This window comes from Populus alba, chromosome 2 (genome assembly GCF_005239225.2).
Source record: "Populus alba chromosome 2, ASM523922v2, whole genome shotgun sequence".
NCBI lineage: Eukaryota > Viridiplantae > Streptophyta > Magnoliopsida > Malpighiales > Salicaceae > Populus > Populus alba.
This window is the reverse complement of record NC_133285.1, coordinates 2,064,000-2,086,641: the sequence shown is the minus strand read 5'-3', so window position 1 is coordinate 2,086,641 and position 22,642 is coordinate 2,064,000. Positions and strand designations below refer to the sequence as shown.

Genomic DNA, 22,642 nt, shown 5'->3' with positions numbered 1-22,642 from the left:
TTTCTCAACAATTTAAGAAACCTCGTGTTATATTCCCAACTCCTCATCTACAAAGAGAGTTCAATGTCTATTTTCAACACTGATTACTTTCTTCCCCTCACTAGACAATATTGCACAACAGTACCCTAACAATCACTGACGAAGAACACAGCCAACACACCATGAATTCTAACTGGCAAAAATTCTTGAAGCTTGTACGATGACTGAGTTTCGGATAAGCTTCTTATTTGCTAACTGGCTGGCAAAATTCTAGAAGCATCATACAACAAATTTCCTTTATAGCTGCCCATATCAAAGTCAATCTCGACAATCCACGCGCAGGGAATAGGCAGTCACACCAGCAAGGTTTGATTCAATAATCAGGAACACTGCGAAATTGGTTGTTCCCCATGAACAGGTTCTTCCGAACTCGGAAGCGCTTCCTCGATTAGCTTTCTTGAGCTCCTTGATCATGTTTTAACAGGATTGCAAGTTTGCTATACTTTCATCAATGCATGATAAATTCTATTTCCTATCTAAGCCTGTGACTATTCTATTGAGTTGACGTATCTCACTCATCATCTTCACCAAGCGAAGCAAATGAAAATGGATAGAATTTGTATCCATCTCCCACGTAAAATTTGTTTTGAAACTCTACCCAATGAAGCCTCAAGGCATGTAAGAATGCACTAAGGGTCTCCATCACTAGTAGGACACCAACAGTTGCAAATATAAATACAATCAAGCCAATACTGCGAGCTAAGATGCTGTTGTACCTGCAGTCATTCACAGATGATTCATTACATTGCTTGATCAAATTTGTGACGTCAAGTTGCTTTCATCACAAGCCAAAACATGGACATGAGAACTCACCCCCAGGATAGAAGAAGAACCTTGTCATAGAATACACTTGCTAGCTCTGAATGGGCCAGACTGAAAAGTCAGCAAAAAATTCACTCAAATTAAACAGTTAACTTCCTGTACTAGAATGCATAAAAGTACCCCACATTCATTTTAAACACGAGAGATGTTTCGGGGAAGGCATATTTTACACAAGATCTTAACAATCAAATTGATTTTCCTCTGCTTTTAGACAGGAAACGGAGAAATGACAACTATATTCTAATGAGCAATCACAAACAAGAATTCAAACAAGGGCGGAAATTTAGCTTGAAAATATAAATATCAAGTAATTACTAGAAGAACCAACCTCAGGGCCCATAAACGTAAATATGAAGCTGTATTCGACACTGCTCCAAGCACAAACTCTATGGTATGTATAAGTTGGTGAACAAACACCTCGCTGAACTCGAATTCCTCATGGTTATGAGAAACAGAATGCGGCTCGATTTCAGGAGAGTAATCACTGCTGTCCAGCCGTGCATATGATTGACCTTGGAACCTCTGAACAAGGCATTTAGGGAAAATAGAGTTAATAATATTTTTTACAAAAGAGCTATAGCAACAAATGCAATTGAAAAAGATCAAGCATACTTCCTCATGTTGTTTCTTCAATAGAAAAGGCTTTGGAAACAACATCCATGGGACAGCAGCAAGGGCTGATAGTAGCAACAAGATCTAGTGGTGAAACACAGGACATGTTAGCTAGTTTGTTTTCCTTAAACCACGAGGGAAAATTTCCACACAATCACTATAAAAGAGATAATACCTGAAAAAATTTCTGGCCGAAAAAAAGCTGATTGTCGTCCAAATCATCAGTGGGACTTAGAAACATGTATATCATCACATGGTATAGATCAGCTTGTGAACCAGTGCACCATTTCACTATTATGAGGAGTGAAAGGTAACCAAACAAGCTGTTTAAGAAAATCATCTGGGGCACAAATTGATACCTAAAACAATGCAACAGTTTCCAGTCAATTCCGAAGATGGAAATAAGGGGGCAAAAAAAGATACAAGCAATGAAAAGCAAAGAATCTATATCTACATGCCCCCAAGGCCCCATCTCTCCACTCCAGCAAATAAGGACATTCATGTTTATAAGACCAAATTCTCTAAGAAATGAGAGCTGGATGTTCAGGAATGGCCATTAACTTAAAATCATCATTATGCTGATTATTCCCATAAGGACATGCTGTAACATATTTGAATCAATGCAATGCATGCAGGAATCGAGTAGAGCTCACCAGATATTTATGTGATCTCCAAAGAACTTTGCATTGAAGTAACTTATTATGATACCGAGATTCATCTGGGCCACTCCAAATAAAATTGACATCTTCATCTTCATTGAGTTAAGAAAAGGTAACTCGCTCCGGGTACCATGCCATTTAGGATCCAAACCAAATGGATAAGTGGCGCGAACCTTAACTAGACCAGCAGTAGAAGCATCCCTACAATGCAAAGAAAACATGGTTAATTTACAAGGAAAGTTGAACCACACATGCATACGAGTAAATTTGTACTAGTCAATACCCGCAAGACTGGTCACGACACCCATAGGCTGACAGCCCGAACAGCTCAAATGGAACCGAAAAGAATTCATTGTATATCAACCCCGTGTAGATTGAAAAAATTGCCATCATCATTATCACATAACGGCCACTGAAAGCCATTTCCATAATGTCTCCAAGCTTCTGTTGTTTACAAAAGCAAGTAAGCAAAAGTATGCGACAATTGATAGGAAGAGCTAGCTAAGACACAAGCTGTATCACAATTACCTGACTGGAAAGTTTCTTTTCCCTGAAAATAAAATATAATGTTGCCACCAGCAAGCAAATACCATGGCCCCAATCACCAAACATAACAGCAAAAAGGAAGGGAAATGTGACAATTGTGTATACACTAGGATTTGCTTCCTGGTACTTGGCAACCCTGAAAAAATAGTCAGTTAACACCTCTATTTCATCTTTGTAACACTGAACTGGTTAAATAGAATGATGCATGATTACAAGTCATGGAGCGGGAGAAATGTTCTAGTCAACTGTATTCGCTAATTCTGCTAAGTGTATTGACAAAGAGAACCACCCCTAGATTGTTTATACAGATAAAATGAACAGTATTGAATTAGTGGGATGGACATAATGCAAAAACATATAATATCAACTAAATAAGCTTTGGTCACAAACTAACTTTACATGATAAGATGGACCATATTAACAACAACAATGGACTAGTTTTCTGTCTCTAAACTACCATAATTTATGTGCTCAAAGAGAACAAGGAACAAACAATCAATTATTAGAGAAACTGTAAGTTCTGTCAATGCTAACAGAGTGGTCCCGTTCTGGCATTAACATTCCTATCTTAAAGGCATCAGAAAACTTCTACAGTTATGATAGAGCCCTGATAATCAATTAACCTGCCAAAAATCACTTTAAAAAATTAAAGACCCCTTGTATTGTCTGAAACACAAGTAACTCACCCATATGCATCTACAATTTCTTGAAAAGCAGAAGTAAATTTGTTTGTTCGGAAATAGGTAGGGGGTGAATCCTTTGTCTGCAAAACATGGAATATGGTTCCAATTTGTGAGCTGCTGTCTAAAGTTGCTCGCCGTAATCCATTTTGTATCTGTAGAGAAACAACCATGATATGGTTTAATAGTTACTGTTCATGCAAGATTTAACCAAGCCCCAAGCAATACAAGTTAACACCACAAACCTGATCTGTTGCAAAAACTGGGCACCAACCTTCAGCAACAAGACACTTCTTTGTCACATCCATGTTGAGCATATTTAAAGTGTGGTATATAGATTTTTCCTTCTTCACCTGTACAAGTTAAAAGAGACAAATTTAGTTGACAAAAAAGATTCAACTCAACTTAACTCAACTTTTATTATTCCCAGCAATGATCCAAAGGATGAAGTAAAATGACCCAAACAAACCAGAAAATTCCACTGCTCAAACTCAAAGCCAATGGTTTGTAACAAATTGCTCCAGTGCGCCAACCCAACATCTATAGTAGTTTTAAGCTCAGCAAGTCTTCCAGACACCTAGAAATCAGTGAATTTACAAATTTTACATCAGACTGGAATGTGAACTTGATTCTAGAAAATTGGACAGAGATGCTAGTGGAACTATGACAAAGCACTAAAGAAAAACTCAAGGTTAATTTCAAAAATGGGAATAAGGCACTCTCTTTTTAAATCTTCAGTTTGCTACCAGCTAAACATTATTTGTAAATGAATTAGGACTTTAGTGCAATTATTCAGCTTCACCTGCTTCCACACTAAAACTAGCTAGGGATTTAGGTTTATCTTCAGATAATGATGCTCTGCTGCTTTATTATTAAGGGTATTCTCCAGGTCATTGAACTTTTCCCAATCCAAAGCATCAAAACTTGGATTTAGCTTTTTTTTTTCAGCCCCCCCCCCCCCCGCGAAACTGTTACTCATTTATTTATATGCCTATAAAATAACACACATAAGGCCACACTACCATGCACTGACAAATTCATGTCTATGGACATAAATGATGGCAGATTAAATTCTTATGAACCTTGAGGCACGTAGTTTCACCTCGACATGCTGTACTTGGATCTACTGTCCCAATGATTAACTGCCAGCTGACAGGGAGTGAACTCCCTTTTCTTTTGAGTAATAAGAGTATGCTTTATCTTTGCATAGACCAAATGACAGTAAAGTGCCCAAAAAGCCAGAAAGAAAAGGAAAGAAAGAAAAAACAATTCACAATCCTTATGTGTAATCAAGTTAATGAGCAGATGGTAAAAAAGATGAAACAGAGAGAAATCAGAATCCTCAAGAAGAAACATAGAAATAATCATTTGCTCTCTAAAATTGACCGAGTAATTAATTTTAAGTGTGCCAGGCTTCTCATCCACAAGAATCAGAGGTAAGACACATGAGCAATCATAGTTTGTACCTGAGAAATTATCTGAAACTGTTTGTTTAGGTCCTCCAGAAATGGGTAGCGATTTGCTCCAAAACCTTCACAGAGTTTAAGAATCTTGTTCTTTGCTCTTTCACCAGAATAGAAGACAATGAATACATTTTTTTCAACCTGTAAACTGATACATCATGAGTTTCTCAAAATAAGGTCTGTATATCCAATTCTAGAAATGAAGAACAAACAAATGCAGGAATTAACCTTGTCCCCTGACACGGGATCAACAACAGCATTTTCAAGCACGGATTGCTTCAAAAAGACATTGCCCCTAGTTGCTCGAAACAAAATCCTTTCAAAAGCCATTGCCTTTTCTCTTGCAACAAGACCACTGATATACCCCAGCTTAACTTGCTTTGATGGATCCATTGTCATTTCCTAAACAATGTTGATTTTTAAGCATCAGTTTGCAGAGAATGACAAACTTTCAGCGGCTATGATAAAGAACAGAAAAAACCAAAATCAGTACTTGCTCCAACAATAATGCACTGTCAATGGATGCTTCAGCAGTGTTATATGCTTCAAGTTCACTCTGCTGAGCTGCAACACTGCTTTGAGCAGAGTGAAAAAGTTCACCAGCCTGACATGAGATACAAAAAATACACAACCCATTTCAGAGCTCCAGTGGACTTTTAAAGTAAATCACACAATCCTAATTTCTATAATATTCAAAATTTCAGGTTGAGTACATTCATAGTAAAATGTGAAAGCATTTGTTACTGAAGTTTCTCCTCATAGAAGAGGCCAATAGCCGGTTCATCAATGTGTAGAAATAATGTGTGGTGTGTGCAAATGTGTGTGGCAGAAAGATCATTATCTCAAGCACTACAGAGCTATATAAAGATGGACGAGAATTATAGGTCTCATCATCACACCAAAGGCTTTGGATGCAAAAGAAGCCATACCTTCTGCAAGACAAGCTTATATTCTGATAGTTCATTGTAAGAGTGCTGTAGCATTTCATTATTCGAATTTATCTCTATCAGCTCCGATTCCAGTTCTCCAAGCACCACCTTCTCGTGCCAAAACAAAACAAAACTTTGCCTCAATACATCTCAACAAGTTCTAATTCCAAGAAAGCATAGTCCAAAAAACTAAAATCTACAATAATACCTCCAAACGATCCAGATCAATATCACTACTTCTTAAAGATCTTGTCGGTGACAACCCAGCCTTTGTCATTTGCTCCTTGAAGAAACGTAGCTTGCGAGCCATTTCTTCGCATCTTTTAATCTACACAGCGAAAGGAAAGTTCAACACCTAACAAATAACAGCCAACATTTTCCACCACAGAATTTATCTCTACAACATCAAAACCAAAACCAAACCTGGGCAGCATACGTCCGTTGGAACGGGCTCTTTTCCGCATTAAGCTGGATAAAACAGTAAAAACACACCATCAATATATTAAATCTGAAACGTAAGAACAAAAAAACGAAACAGAAACTCAAGTTCTTCTGATTCAATTTCGTAACTGCAAACACGCAATGCTGAAATCATTGAAAGCAAAACAAATCCAATCGAAGTCTATCCTAACTGAAATCAACGAAATCACATTGCGCAAATCATTAACTAAAACAAATGTTAACAAAATCATCAAGATAATTAGGGTTTGGTAAGCAGAGGAATCAAACAACAGAAAATCTCAAAAGCTTACATCATTGAATTGGAAGAGGCCGAGGTCACCGAGATAAGAAATGGTGCGATAAGCTGATTCGATAGGAATGATAAGTTGCACTAATTGCATCGGCTCCGATCGCATCAGATCCATGGTTGGGCCAAAAATTCCGTCGCCCATTTTTTACAGATCCGAATATTTGCAATTTATTTGGGCTTAAAAAAACAGATATTGAGGAAGCGACCGTACACACTGGAGAGGTCTCACCAGACGATCAATTCACCTCTTCGTTTGTTTACGTTAACAATTACAGATTGCGTGGTATTGAATTATAGATGCTGTTTTGCTTCCCCCGTTGTTTTCACGCGCATAATTCGGATGTTTAATAGTGCTCAGGAAAAAGATATACGGTGTCGTTTTGAGCGCTATTAAAAGTCAATGTTGCTGGTGACTATAGCTTGACCTTTAATCGTTGACCGAGAGGAATAAAATATGAAGTAATTATGGGTAAAGAAAATTGACCCGACCCACCCGGAAAAATCAGATTTTGAAGCCAATTAACGGGCTTTTTCGACCAAACGCTCAACCCTGAAAATGATATTATTTTATTATTCTTGGATAAACGCTATTAAGTCATTATATCCATACAAACAATTATTCTTATGAAATCCTTATAAATATAATAAATATATTATAGAATAAAAAGATTGGAGGAATGATTTAATGTAGATGATCCTTATAAATGTAATGTAGATGATTGACTTACGAATATGTGATTCGTGTTAGTTTGGAAGTGTAATTATAGTAAAATATTTTTTTATTTTTTAAAAGTGATTTTTGATATCAAAATAATATAAAAATATTAAAAAACTATTAATTTAAAATGAAAAAATATAAATCTTTTAAAAAATACTTTTTGAAACATAAAAATTAACAGGAAAAGTAATGGATGATATATATTAATTTTCTTTTCATGAGGTGACAAGTGACGAATAGAGTTACAAGAATGATGTAGTTGCCCCTCAAGTAATTTATAAAATCACTTTATCGAATGCGTTTTGTGTTTGTAATAATTCAACATATTTTATAGGATAAAGAATAAAAGAAAAGGGGATAATGTATTCTGTTACTTCAAACTTGAAGTTTTAATAAAAAATTAATAATTTAACCCGGAGGAAGAACACGGAAAATATTCTAAGAACACATAAAAAATAGAAATAACCCATATACATACTATGGCTGCGCGCGCGCACAAAAGGAAATTACCGAAAAACTTAAAATACTCGTGTTCTTCAAGATATATTAAACTGCCATGGACATATTTTTATTACCAGGCTTTATGGATATATTTTTTGTTTTTTTAAATAATAGTTTTAAAACTCAGTTCGGTTTGGCGAGTCGACTTGAGACCCAGCTAACTTAGGGCTGAAATCGAGCCAAGTTTATGAAAAAATAAAAGTAGTTGAAAATCCAACTGACATAATAAGATCTGGTAAAAAATCTAGTTGTAATCTATTGATTATTATTTTACTAAAATAATATTGTTTTGATTTATAAAAAAATTAAGGTTGATCTGATAACCCGGTCAAGACCCATAACCCGAGCCTGGGGTCGGGTTTAAAAATATTATTCTAGATTTTATAATTATATTTTTGACCTGATTTTAACATCACTAACTCATTGAACATATTAGCAGTTGCAGTTCTCTAATCATGTAATTGTTATTTTTCTCAAATAAACATGAGATTTTGATAGTATGGATGTTTTTCTGTATTCTAATCACAAATAAGATTTGGTAACTTAATTAACCATGTTAAAAACTTAATTGTAATTTATTTATTTATTTATTATCAAAATAATATTGTTTTGATTTATAAAAAAAATTAAGATTGACTCTGGTTTTGGATTGGGTTGACTATCAAACCAGATTTAAAAACACTATATATTAAGTAATTATCTCCTCTCAAAACTTTAAACCAAGATGTGAAATTCAATGAATGATTTGATATTATTCTCGTTTAATACATTTTATTAAATAAAAAATAATTAAACTTAAAATTTATATAAACTTATTATTATTTTATATTTAATTTAATTAAAAAACAGAAATAATAAAATTCAAACGCGGAAAACTATACTTGAAGAAAAGAAAAGAAAAGGCCGATTAAAGCTTTTGCACATGGATCATGGATGTGTCCCATTATTATTTTGCTTGATGGGAATGGAATTCTCTCCCTTCAAGAGTTACTTTTAAAACGTATTGCTTGAGAGTAAAGTCATGAATTTGACATTTTAGGGCACTAGATCTCATCATTACAAATCCTTACGATATCTAGCTCGTTTTGTATTTTCTAGACAATGGAACAATATTTCGCATGATTTGTATTGTATATTCATAATTAATTAATTGTAATTTTCCCCATCAGTAACTTTCAATATATACATATCAATGCCCAAGTATTTTTTTTTTCATTCACGGTAATGCTTAATAAATCCTGGATTACACAATAAGATAATGATCATATTATTATGCAGAGGATGTTTTGTATATACTATATAGATTACTCATTGTATATATATAATTTATCTATCATGCGTAGTATATTTTATTATTATTATTATACAAAACCCTAAACACACACACAGTCACACGCACATATGAAGACAGTTATTCTTTTCAGTATCCATTATTATTCATATATAAATATATTATTCTTCTATTTTTAACTTACATTACAGAAAAAAATGAAAATAAAAAATAAATCAACCATCTCCAAATCATATATATCTCATTTCCATTAAAAATCCCAAATCTCAACTATATGATTGTATATGTTATGCACGAGAGCATGATTCTAGCTAAGAGTGTGTTTAATATTGAATTTTAACTTATTTTTTTATTTATTAAAATTTTAAATTTTAAAAATAAAAAAATATATTTTAATATAAAAATAAATTTTAACAGATTTTCAAACACTTTCAAAATTATAATAACACTGATGAGAAGCAACCGCCTCACAAGATTTTGACTCAACCGGACAGGAGAAGCCTACAGGGATTTTTGTCCCTCCATAGACAAAGGTAGAGACGGAAGTAGAAACAGGTAAAATTATTTTATTTATCCAGATATAAAGACAATATCCTTTAATTTGAGGGACATTTATACCTGTATATAATTTATTATATCTATAATTTTAAATATATATTTTAAATAATTTGTATAAGAAAGTATTTAAGAGTTAAAAAAGGGTTGCAATTTAAAAAAAAATTTACTTAGAAATATATTAAAATAATTAAAAAAATTTAAATAAAACATAGACACTGTTTAAAGATGTAGCGTTTTAAAAACGTGCGACACCTAAGGGGGTAGTAGAATCAACTCGTGACACAACCAAGATGCATCACGAGTTGTTCAGGGGTGTCTCTATATCTCATAAATATGCTTCGCAAAACCCTTATTTATTTATTTATTAAACACGTTAATTAACTCTGTACACTATGTATCGAATATTTTAATTTTTTTATAGTTATATATTTTGTTTAATGGAAATAAATCATGTAGACATTCAATAAAAGTCTTTTTTATATAAAAATAAATAGGAAGGACTGAGATTTGTCTACGATCTAAATAGAAATATATATGAAAATTAAGAGATCTCAAAATAAAGGTGGAGACAGAAGGTATACCTTTCGCCTCTACGAGTCTTCATCGTCATCTCTGGAAACTCATGAAAGTCCAAAAAACAAAACTAAATTTGACCAGAGAATAGCCAGCAAGATCCCAATGGGGACTTTTCAACATTCTAATTCTAAGCGCTGCTCGTCCAAAATAAAGAAAAGGGAAAAAAAGAGCTCCAAATAGTGGCAATTAACAGGCATCTCTTGTGCATGAAGCCTACCTATTCCTGTTTTATATATCATTTCCTCTACTCACAGTTATTCATAGCAAGCAACTGAGGTTTCCACGTTTCAAAACCATGTCAAATTCGCAAGATGGTCTGGTTAATTTACTTCCTAGGCTATGTAGAATATTATTGACGAATTATAATAACTGCTGCACGTACCATCTAGCAAGATTTAATTGATAGAATAAAGGCTATTAGCTAGCAATCAATTAATTTTAAGGTTCTCTCTCAACTTGATCTCTTAATTTATTTTGAGTACAGCACTTCTCAGACACGACACTAGCTAGCTGCATGGTGGTGTTTCCAGAACCAAGTATACTATGAGCATGCTATACTTTCTGCAGAAGTCAGTTTGCCGATCGAGAAAACCTGACAAGATCATATGTTTTTAACAGAGATTTTCACACACGAATACGACCATGGATGTGTCTGCTGGCTGTAATAGAAAAGAACTGATAAAGGGACCACAATTTTCTAGCTCAACTAAACAAAGCCAAGAAGAAATAAACAGAGCAGATATGCATGCGCCTGACCCATATCCTACACTACCTAAAGAGAATAAAATCCTATAGCTTCGCGGTGACGAACCAGCCTTTTCAAGAGGGCCTGCAGGTAAAATTAAATTGGATTTGCAGGGCCATCCCTGGAGGGTTTACTTATGGGATTGATGGTAGCTTCTAGCTAAGCTTTACGCATCATGTTGAGTATATCTTCTCATGCAAATCCAAAGGGCATCTTCTTATTGGGGTTTAATTAGATCCCCACTACAAATACATATACAGCCATTTTTTGCTGTATTATACAAAATTAATAATGTTCATCCGCATTACAAAATAATTCTACTGACTTGTGTATTGTAAATGTTCTTTCCAAAGCTAAAGAATGAGTAAAAGCTGAAGAAGTACGTATTGGTGTCTGGTATATACGGTTAGGTGACACATATTTTAGGTTTATTTTGGTGAGGAGTGTGCATGAGAGAGCCTGTAGTTTGAGAAATTATTACAGTTGCAGAAAACAAAACCAAACCCAAGGCAATGCATCGATCAGTGACCTATATCAACTCGGAGCAGGGTTTGGGCCAGGTTTTATCTGACATCGCCACCACCCATGGATCTGATAATTTTTGTGTTTTAAAAGTATTTTAAAAAAAATTTAAATTTTTTTTATTAATTTTAAATTAATATGTTTTTAGCGTTTTTAAATTATTTTAATATAATAATATTAAAAATAATTTTTAAAAAATAAAAAAATAATATTAATAATTTATCATATATTTTAACATAAAAAATTATTTAAAAAGTAATATACTGGCTAGCTGATTCTTTTTCCTTGTACAAATTCTGTTATACAGAAATCATAACAACTTTTACGCATTGGTACCCTTCCAAGACAAGACAAGACAACACAGGAGCCTATTCTTACTGCAAGTCTTCGATATATAAATTTTAATGATGATAGCGTCTAATAAAAGATTAAATTATTGATGCTGCCATATATAGCTTCCTTAATATTGATCATTAATTATTAAAGGTATTAATAATTATACCGCATTGTCTACCAAAGAGAGCACAGCTGCATTTAAGCGATTTTTATCTTTAAATTCAAGGCAAATCTATGCAAAGGAAAGGAAAGAAATTACTGTTGTTTTACCGTCAATTACTTTGCCAAAAAAAAAAAAAAAGAACTTAGAAGTGACATGAGGTTTTTAGAAATGTAATAATGATTGTTTTTTTAAAGTATTTTTTATTTAAAATATATTAAAAAATATTTTTTATTTTTAAAAAATTAATTTTAATATCAACCCATCAAAATAATTTAAAAATATTAATTTAAAATATTTTTAAAATAAAAAAATAAACAGCACAAAATAATTGAAAAGGAAGGTGGGGGAGACCTGGGAACAAGATCCTCTGCCTTTGATTATATCGTGGGAGCAATATACACACAAAGGTCTCCTCATTCATGAATTAGGTATCCATATCCTGTAGATGCGTCCACCTTTCGGTTGTCAACGAGTCAATTTCATATTGACGAGGACAAGACAGGCCTCCAATAATTATCGCCTCTTATTTTCTACAGTTCCACACATATATATATATATATATATATATAAGAAAGAAATAAAACTATATATACATTGCCTTTTTTCACATTTTTTCTTTCAAAAATACTGATTTTATCTTTTAAAATATCGATTATCTAGCAGAAGGAAAAACATTACTAAAATATGATTGTTTCAACTACTTTGATCTATAATAATATATCGAATATGTTTAAATACTGGGACATGGATGAAATGTCCCATCATGCTACGTGGGAATGGTTTGTATTATTATTTATGGTTATTTTATTTTTTTGACATATGGTAAAATAGGGTGTGAGTTTGGTACACATTTGTGAACTTTTAAAGTTTTCGATTTGGTTTTAAATATTTTCTATTGTTTGAAGGACATTTTACTAAAAACATTTGGTATGTATATTTAAAATCGGATATAATTAAGTTCATACAGCATTTATTTAGTCTTTATTTTCAATCCTTACATGTTAAAATACAAATACATATCCATACATTTCATTTATATGGGAGACTTTTGAGATTTAAGTTTTATTTTACACTTATAATTGATTCACTAAAACCCACAAATTAATGACATTAAAATCTTTTTTGGTGTTTATTCAATTATAGTAAACTTTATTAAGAAAATCAATAAAATTCCATTTAAAATCAATTTGGTATAATCTATTATTATCAAATAGATTATAAATAGTAAAGTAAGAGTGAGAAAACTAGTATTAATATTTATTTAAGAGCCTGATAAAAGTTATTTCTCAAAGTGTTTTTTTGTTTATAAAAGTATTAAAATAATAATTTTTATATTTTTTAAAATTTATTTTTTAAATCAAGTGCATTAAAATGATTAAAAAAATAAAATAAAAACTAATTTATAACCAATTTTTTTTTCAAAATAAAGTTTTAAACACAGCTCGCCACGAAAAAAGAAGTTAGTGAAATATAGGAAGGAGCTAGATAACCTTTAGTTTCACCTTTTACTTTCTACCGTCCATGTTACTTCCTGGTGTAAAAATTTCAAATTGACTTGATATCTAAACCAACTAATGTTCGGCAAGTGACCAAAACTAACCGACAATGGAAACAATGAATCACAAAACTTTCTCTAATAAGATCATAAAAGTTGAAAAAGGGTCAATGCTAAAATACAAAATCGTGCATTAATGAGAGCGCTAAAGTTGAATACGATTTCCAAAGGTTGAGTTAGGGACTAAATTGACTACATTAAGAATGTGTTTGACAGTGTAGTAGCAGTTGCTTTTCAAATAGCTTTTCATGCCGAAATACATGTCAATGATATTTTTTTATTTTTTAAAAATCATTTTTGACATCAGCATATCAAAATGATCCAAAAAGTACAAACCGAACTCAATTTTAATAAAAAAAAAAAAAATTAAATTTGCACCAAACACAGGTGCAAACGCAGAGACAAACGGTCTCTAACTCTTGGATCGATGGCATGGAGGAACTAACTTCCTTATCATTATGATTTTAGTAGAAATATACACGCAAATTCTAAGGAAATAAGACCTTATGTCTATATCTTATGTAGAAATCCCAAACATGCACACTCCATACATACATGCATGCATATATATAGATGTGTTTGTGTATGCGTGAGCGCTGTAACAATGATCCGGAATTTATTTCATGAAACACATGGATGCATCAAAATAATTTGCCATTCCACATCCATCTGGCAAGCATCGAACTATGTTTTAATTTCCATAGAGAAATGACATATATTGGCTGTAAACTGGACACTAATGGGGCCATATGAAACGCCATATGAAACAATTAATACTCTCGAGGTGAAGAGAGAAGTCAAATAATGCAAGCCATAACACATGCAATTGCCGTAGTCTCACGTTTGATTTCAAGTGTTATTGGCTGGATTTCATGTCCATTTTCTTCATGCTTTGATTAATTCCTCAACATTGCTATCCAATTCCCTATTAATAAAATCTACAACCGACAAACAATGTGATCAAAATATATGAAAGTAACTTACTCAGTCGCTAGCTAGCTAGGCACTACTCATTGCGAGACTTCATGCAGCCAGGTGACTTGGATCGAACGGCTGACTTGTTCATGCTCAAATGCTGATTTTAATGGGTGAAGTATTGTAATGTACTATTCTTAAACACTAGAGAAACTAAGCTTATGTAATTGTTTTCCAACACCATGCAATTGTGTCTGCTTAAGCTTATCGTGATATCTAATCATACGTCTATTCTTTTTGTGCACGAGCTTAGGTTCCACAGCTACCTGCTCTAGGCAATTAAATCAGAAAAAACTTCATGTGTATATATATAAGGAACATGCATGTGTAGAAATTTTTAAATAATTTTCTATCTTTCAGATCAAGTTTTTATCTCTAAAAAAAGACAAGATGTCTTGAACAATACAGGCATTCAAATGTCTTCATTCTAAATTCCTATCCAAACCGGCCCCCACCCTTCCCAGTATTTGAGGTAAGCCCTCCAGGTAGAAACAAGAGAAACTTACCTGGAGTCATCAAGGCACGAGATCCGAATGGTTAATACTAATTTCAAATGCCGTGCATTATATATTAGCAGGCAATCATCGATACCTATATTTAATTACCACAAAAAAAAAAAATGCAAGCATTTTGTCCTTCTTCGACCAACTAGAGCCACCGAAATATTTGTCAAAATTCTCAGATATGGTATTAGGGAGATCGGATGATTCATCCTATATTTCATGTATACACGTAAGCATTTAAGAAATTAAATAACCCGAAAGCAGGGACAACAAATAATGATATACTTCTGAAAGCAAAGACGAACAGATAATTATAGAACAAAGTGTTATCTAGAGTAGTAAATCTTGATATAGATAGAAAATGAGAGAGCACATGCCATTGGTCAGATCTTACAAAACGAGGGAAATTTCTAAACTTTTCTATTTCTTTCCTATGTACCAAATCTAGCAATCTATGGAAGCATCTTCAATCCCTATTTTTATATACACGTACCTTAACCCATGTCATTGTTTATAGCCTAGGCAGAACACATATCACATGCAAGAACATTAAAAATTTCTGATCATCACAATCAACGTTTTCTACTCTACCATCTAGGTCACGTCCATGCACGTCTATTCAACTGGCTAAATATTGCAGTTGTGCAGACAAGTAGTTGATCTAAACGCCTGTAAAAATTAACCCTCCCATTACATGTGTAAGAAAGCATGTAAAGGCTTCCAAAGCCCCCCATGCCCATATTTTGTTTTATCTTTTAGAGTTTTATTAAATATATATAAAAAGGGTTTTTAAATTCTTTGCTAAACTTATTACCAGGAAACAAAAAAATTCTTTGCTTAGCAGAACACGAAACCTATTTCTTCCCACTGAAATCCGGCAAGCAAGCCAATAAACGGGAAAAAAGCAGCATCGAGTTCAGCACCAACCAGAAAGCGATCAATTCAATATATATTTCAGCCATGAAGAAATCAATAACCAACGAGAGAGATCAGCAAAATTATATATAGAAAAAGTACTCTTTTTTTTTTTGAGAAGCAAAAAGCTTTATAGCCCCAGTAAAGGCGAAAAAACGTACATTGCACGAATCCACATAGAAAACGTAAAAAAAAAGAAGAAAAAGAAATAACAAGGCATTCATCATGGATAAGATCAAATTAAATAAATCCATGCATATCATGAAATCTGAATTGAAATTCGAAACAAAATCCAAAAACAAAACATCCAAATTCTCCTTTCTGGCAATGTCCCATTTCTAATCTCTAAAATTCCTATGCTCTCTCTACTTCAGTTTCGAGGGCATCATGCATGTTTCAAAAAAGAAAAACTACAAGACCACCAATTTATGGAGTTCTTTGACAAATGGAGAGGTTTAGTGTAGAATGCAGCTAGGACCTTGGGGGTGGGAAGAATTGCGTACCAGCAATAAAAGCATTGAGAGGAGCTGGATATAGAGAAGACGGATCAAAAAAAGTATTACCAGCAGCCGGATTACTAGTGTTTGTTGTAGTTGCTGTGGTGCTAGTTGTTGCTGCTGTTATAAGACCAAGTTGTTGAGCTCCACTGGAGGAGCTCTCACCACCTGTACTGGTGTAACGCCCGTCAGGGCCTTGATCGTAGAGAATTCCTCTGAAAACATGGCCTCCGATGTTAACTGCCGTTTGATATGCTAACTGATCTTCTGCATCGTCCAGGGCGCTTACTTTAACGCAACGAAATACGGCTTGTGAATTCACTTCTGGTGGAAATGTTGTCATTTCAAGCCCTAATTGATCTCAGAGTTGAAGAGAATTAGTGTGATTTAAAGCAAAGCATACTTTGAGTAAAACTAAGAAACATAAAGCAAAGAATTTTATGTGAACTTTTTTTTGTCGTCAGTTTTACTAACAAACAGTGAAGGAATGGAAAAGAAAAGAGAAAAGAGAAAAGAGAAAAGAGAAATAAAAGCATGTGGAGGGCGGCTGACGATGGAGGTGGACTTGCTTACACACGCGAAGGATACTTGACTTGTTGAGTAGCAGGAACTGAAAGTAGTCTTGGAAGAATTATTCCTTCAAGATCTCTAGATCTCTATCTAACTTTCTTAAACTGTGATCAATTTCTTGAAAATTCTTTTCACAACCCATTAAAAGATTTGAGGACAAAAAAAAGCCCACCATCATATATAGATTTGTAGGAGTGGTGATTTTCGTTGGTCTTTGTTTGTATTGAGAGCTCCTACAAGTAGTAGTAGCACAACTTTACCTGACGTGGTGGTGGCTAAACGAGTGCAAGCAAGAGAGGAAGCACCACCTTGATTCTCTCTCTGCCTTTTTGGATTCTCTCCTCGAAACTGTTGTTGCTGTTGCTGTTCTTGATTTTGTTGTTGCAAAGCAGCTAGTTGTTGTTGCCTTTCTCTCCTTTTAGCAGCAGGGACCCAAGTGCTCTTAACGTGTGTATGGCACTGAAACCCTCGACTCTTACAACAAGTTCTACATCTCGAATGGGGACAATCTTTTTTAGCTTGGTTCCCACAGTCTTGACAGTTCATTCCTCCCCCTAAGCCTCCTCCTTGTCTCATCACTGTAAAACCTAATCTTGGAGAGTGATCATCAGAAGAATTTCTTCGACTAGGACCCACTCCAAACGAGAAGCTGTTCGTGTTTTGCTGCTGGGGATAATACTGCGGCCATAACTCAAACCCCTTGTTGTTGTAGATCTCCTCGTTTGATGATCTGTACAAAAACAAACTACTATTATTGACTTCTTTCTCTTGATCTTGTTTGCTTGATGGCCCTTCTCTCTCACCTAGATAGAACCACCCTGCCATTTCTTGCACCCAAAAGCTGATACAAACCTCAATTTAGACAAAAAATCCATAGCAGAATAACTCAATATCAGGAAAGTGGCGACTCTGAAAACTCTGCTAGATCACTCTGGCTTTGCTTTTTGGGTTTTTTCAGACTTGAATTTTGGTGGGGTTTTTAAGAGAAACTTCAATTAACTGAGTGTTTGTCTGTTGGTTGGTTATATATCTGATATTACTCCTTGACGATTCTGACGACTCTCTGAGACTAAGTTTTTTGCAGCTTTTTTTGGTTGGAGATTAAAGAAGAGGTAAAAGCTTTCAAGAATTTGTTGACTGTATATATGATACTTAGAGAGGAAAAGAGGGGAGGGGTACACTATACTATTCTTGACTTGTGGCTAGAATCCTAGAACCAACCACCAGCCAGACAACCATCCAGCCAGCCACGCCAGGCCAGCTTTCTTTAATTCTCCTTCAATGTTAATGAAGCAATAATGGCACGGAATTAGAGCCCTGCAACGCCGCCATGGTAACTGCACTGCTCCTGCTGCGGCTGCTCTCCCCACTCTGCTACACTCACCTCATTCAAGACAAACCTACTTTTCCCTCTCTCTTCTCCTCAATTACTCTCTGGTTCTTTCCTTGCAGTAGCTCCTAGTGTTTTTCTTAGAGTGTTTGTAGAGAAATAAAAAGAAAGACAAAAGAAAAGAACAAAAGGAAATCTCTCTCCGGGCACTTCTCTACAGTTGTCTTCCAGTTACAATGTACCTAAAATCAAAGATGTTTCAATCCCAGCCATTCAATTTTTATCTAGCGGGAAGTAGTGGACCCACGTGGCAGAGCATCCGCTTTTGCTTATTCGTCCTTTGCACCGGAAAACCCGCTCAGTACTTTTTCTGACCCTTTCGATCCTGTAATTAAATTGATTTTACTCCAAATTTTCGGTCTCCAAGCAATCCAATAAAAATAGAATGCCACTGTTTCGCCTGTGTACATCTTGTACGTATTACCTCGTTGAGACAATTCTGTGCTGACACGTATTTTAGATCAACGGTCAGAGACGTCAGTCCTACAATAAATGTAACAATTGTTGTTAATTTAGCTAAGCTAGGAATTTTACCGTAAATTCAATAGCGTTTTTTTTTAAAAAAAATATTATTCACTTTTCTCCATGTTTTTTTTATTTTTATTTTTCCGATTTTCTTGCCCGTCAATTCCTCGTATTCAAACACTCGAAATTCTTCATGTAATCATTTTATCATTGACTTGAGAAACAAAAACAGTTCTGTAAACTGGATACTTGTGTTTTTAATGTCAATTTAATTAACGGTCAACACATTTGATTTAGATATGACAAGGCAAGGGTGCCAGAAAATCACCCCATTTCTTGCAGATATGAAAATAATAATTAACACAACCTCCTTCTAACATGGTGGAGTCCAGTTGTTTCTTTTATATATTTTTCAGCAATATTTAATTATTTTCTTCAAATAAAAAACAAAACTAATAAGGATACAGAATATTTTTTTTCTTAAACTTAAGAGTTGGAGATAAATGGACTCGAACCGCACACTGTAATCTATCATAAGATAAATTATGGCCTCTCAGGTCCCTAATAAAAAACAATTCTACCACAGAGGCTAAACATGTTTATTTATTTATTTATTATATTATGCTATGTTCATATATCTTTTGTATTTATTCCTCATATTATGAGACGAGTTTAAAGAATTTTACTACAAGTTCACCTAGAGTTAAAGAATGCTTAGTCTTCCTTTTTTATTGATTCTTAATTTCACTTACCTAGGTTTGCTTGGATGAATGAAAATCCCAAGCATGAAAAACTCGCAAGACATCTAATATAATTAAAACGTTAATAAAATTGCATGTGCGCTGGAAATGTGTTCGTTGTCCAGTGGAAGAACCCTTTCACACTCTCCTTACAACTCACACATGTTCCTTCCTAGTTAATTTATCTAAAGTCTACATAAATTTCCTCCATGTCGCTGAAACTTCTTTTCCATACCCTATTGTTCGTATAATTAATGCATTTTTTCACTATAATCGTACGTTTTAGAATGTAAAAAGAAATCAATTAAGTACTTCATTTAGGCAATTTTATTTTTATGTTTGGAACTGTAACCAATTGCGTTTCAAAAACATATTTAATTTAAAAAATATTTAATTAATATTTAAAAATTTATTTCAACATTTTTTTAAAAATAACATCTACAAAGCTAGTTAAACACAAACTTTAATGGAACACACACATGTAGGGTATAGCCTCTTGGAATCGTTTTTGTAATAAAACTAAATGGTAATTACTTCTAACATTGATTCCCGAGAACGATGAACGTTGAGCCAAAATTAGTCAATTTACATGATCTGAGAAAGGGATTATTTTTACCATTAATCTCTGTGACAATGTCAGGATTAAACTTGAAAAGCAGATGGGATGAATGATCGATCATCCACCAGGATCTAAAAAAAAAGATTTGAAAACTTCATAATTTAAAAACCATAATGAGTGTAAGTTGCTGATGATAAAGTCTCGTAATAATTGAACTCTAGTGCCTAGAGAACCATCCTTAGCTTCCCATCTAATTAAAATCGAAATCTATATCCATTATCGTCGAGGATGCAATGCACCGATCGCTTCCATGGACTCGTCACCACAAAATTATCCCTCTCGAAAGAAAATGACTAAGCTTTCAAGTCTAGCTAGCTTGCTAATAGAAGAATAATAATTTCTTTATCAAGCCATCACGTGAACCGAAGGTCAGAGGTCTCTAATAATTGGATATCAGTGAGAGCAATTCCATAGGTACGGCTGGACTCCGGCTGCTTACTGTAGTTTTTAGATTACAGTAATATTTTTAAAATAATTTTTTGTTTGAAAATAAAAAAATAATATTTTTTATTTTTAAAAATAACATATCAAAACAATAAAAAAATTAATTAAAAATCACAAAAACACGGTTTTAAAGCAAAAACAAAAAGCCACTACGTATTAGTCCTCACGGCGCTCACTAATGCTGACAGTACGTGCCGATTATTACTGCTAATTATAATTTAGTACTTGTGATTTAATGAAAGTAATTGGCTAATCATTGTAGTTTTAGAAACTACATATCCAGTCCCTGGATTTAAATTTGTTTATATATCAGTTCTTTTTTTCATTTTTTATGTTACTATTTAATTATTTGTTTTCTTCAAAACAATTGGAAAAAAAAAAGAAGATTAGGTGAAATGGAGTATTTTGGATATGAAAAAAGGTTTTTTTAAAATGAGAAATATTAAATTGAGTATGATTAATATCATACGAGTTATTTAATTATTTTTTTATATCATAGAAAATAATTAATTAGTTTTTTGAACTACGAATACTAATTTATACATCAATATTTTTCTAGCGTTGGAGATTTTCACTGTAGTTTATAGATATCAAGAACAAGTTTTTCTCTCCCGGACGTACACCAAGATTTTAGAAAAAAACCATCCTAATATTCTCTTGAATTTAAATAAGCAATTAAGTCTAGTTAATTAATTAGTTAATATATTAGCGAGGACGAAAATTTGAAAAACCATATGAAGTGCCGAAAATCGATGAAAAGTTGAAGTTAATTAGTTTTGCTAATTAGGGGCCCGAGGAAACATGTGCCCATTTTCTTTACAATTGACTTGCTCAATATCCTTTGTCTATTGCGCGTTATCTAATGATTTGTTTAGCGATCGCCGACACGAAGCCCTTAATTTCAAGACTCCTTGTCCATATATGACTTGTGGCAGCAGCCTAGAATCAACCCCTTTCTAATATTTACCAAATGATAATTCACTCCAAAGGTACGATGAATATATTCTCTGCTCCTGGTATTGGTTCAGAAAAGACATATCAGAAATGGGTGGAAATCTTCGTTTTAGGGATTAGGGATCATCAGCTAAACGTTAATTAGTAGCCTGTCATATTTCGTAGGCTGTGTTTTAGCAGTGAAATCACCCTGTCATGTTTATTTAAATAGCCAGCTTACTGTATTATAGCCTTCCTTTCTGAGAAAAAAATTTGAAACTAAGTAAACCCTGTTGAAAAACATTTCAATATCCTGGCAGTAATATAATTAATCGGTTTCGTTTGCTGGGCGTTGAATATTTTCTAATAGAATAGCTAGGTCACAGGTGTGCTTGATATCATAATAGTTTTTATGGCTGTAATTTGAAAAGATAGGCTTCACTTTAGAAAGCATACCTAGTTTCTAAGATTTTAGAGTTGGATTTTACACGGAGTGCAATCTATCGGTCTGTGCAAGCCCTATCACAATGCTGTAATATTGTGGAAGTGTGGCAGTTCGAGGTAGGTCATACAGGGACAGGAAGGTGACGTTTATCTTTGTGGTTGTGCGATGTTTTTGCAAAATCTTGAAAAAAATTAAAAAAAAATATTACTTTAATATATTTTTAAATAAAAAAACTTTAAAAAAATAAAATATATCATAGTGATGGACAGGCCCGAAGAATTAATGCCGGACACAAATGCCTTATAGACGTGCGTCCTGTGGGTGTAAAAAAAATGTGGAATGTTGGAAACAAGTTCTTACTGTGTGTTTCGAAGACATTGGTGGTGACAATCCTCTTAAATGGGCTAAATCTTGACAGATGTGAATTGAAAGGAGATTTAAATTCCAACAAGAACTGAACTGAACAGCCCTACATTTGACCATGCAGAATCCTCAAACATGACCCATGAAGCTAGGATGTGACAATCTTCAGCTACTGTCATTTTCTCTTGCTAACTAGGTACAAAGGCTCACTGGCCAAACTATCCTAGCTAGATCTTTGCACCAGTCATGCTGTGATCACACTTAACTTTCGTCATGTTGAATCTAACATTTCCTTCCGAGACAAGAAGCATGGGGAT

At 33.8% G+C, this 22,642-nt stretch overlaps 2 protein-coding genes across 3 annotated transcripts; both read right to left on the bottom strand.

The window, feature by feature from the left end:
* Positions 1 to 11: 11 nt before the first annotated feature.
* LOC118052756 (V-type proton ATPase subunit a2) lies at positions 12 to 6,834 on the bottom strand. Its single transcript, XM_035063795.2, has 18 exons — positions 6,503 to 6,834; positions 6,174 to 6,218; positions 5,959 to 6,078; positions 5,751 to 5,858; positions 5,315 to 5,425; positions 5,050 to 5,223; positions 4,825 to 4,962; positions 3,828 to 3,935; positions 3,604 to 3,711; positions 3,365 to 3,513; positions 2,661 to 2,814; positions 2,416 to 2,576; positions 2,127 to 2,333; positions 1,649 to 1,832; positions 1,474 to 1,557; positions 1,190 to 1,383; positions 853 to 912; positions 12 to 755 (listed from the first exon to the last, which is right to left on the bottom strand). The coding sequence occupies exons 1-18, from the start codon at positions 6,641 to 6,643 to the stop codon at positions 551 to 553; spliced, it is 2,451 nt and encodes an 816-aa protein (XP_034919686.1). The 5' UTR covers positions 6,644 to 6,834; the 3' UTR covers positions 12 to 550.
* A 9,265-nt stretch (positions 6,835 to 16,099) lies between these two features.
* Positions 16,100 to 18,471, bottom strand: LOC118052755 (protein EXPRESSION OF TERPENOIDS 1). Of its 2 annotated transcripts, XM_073407420.1 has the most exons (3): positions 17,779 to 18,471; positions 17,187 to 17,656; positions 16,100 to 16,707 (listed from the first exon to the last, which is right to left on the bottom strand). In XM_073407420.1, the coding sequence occupies exons 1-3, from the start codon at positions 17,799 to 17,801 to the stop codon at positions 16,331 to 16,333; spliced, it is 870 nt and encodes a 289-aa protein (XP_073263521.1). In that variant the 5' UTR covers positions 17,802 to 18,471; the 3' UTR covers positions 16,100 to 16,330. The 2 variants fall into 2 exon arrangements, with proteins under 2 accessions (XP_073263521.1, XP_034919685.1); XM_035063794.2 differs by having other exon boundaries at positions 17,187 to 18,470.
* Positions 18,472 to 22,642: the final 4,171 nt, after the last annotated feature.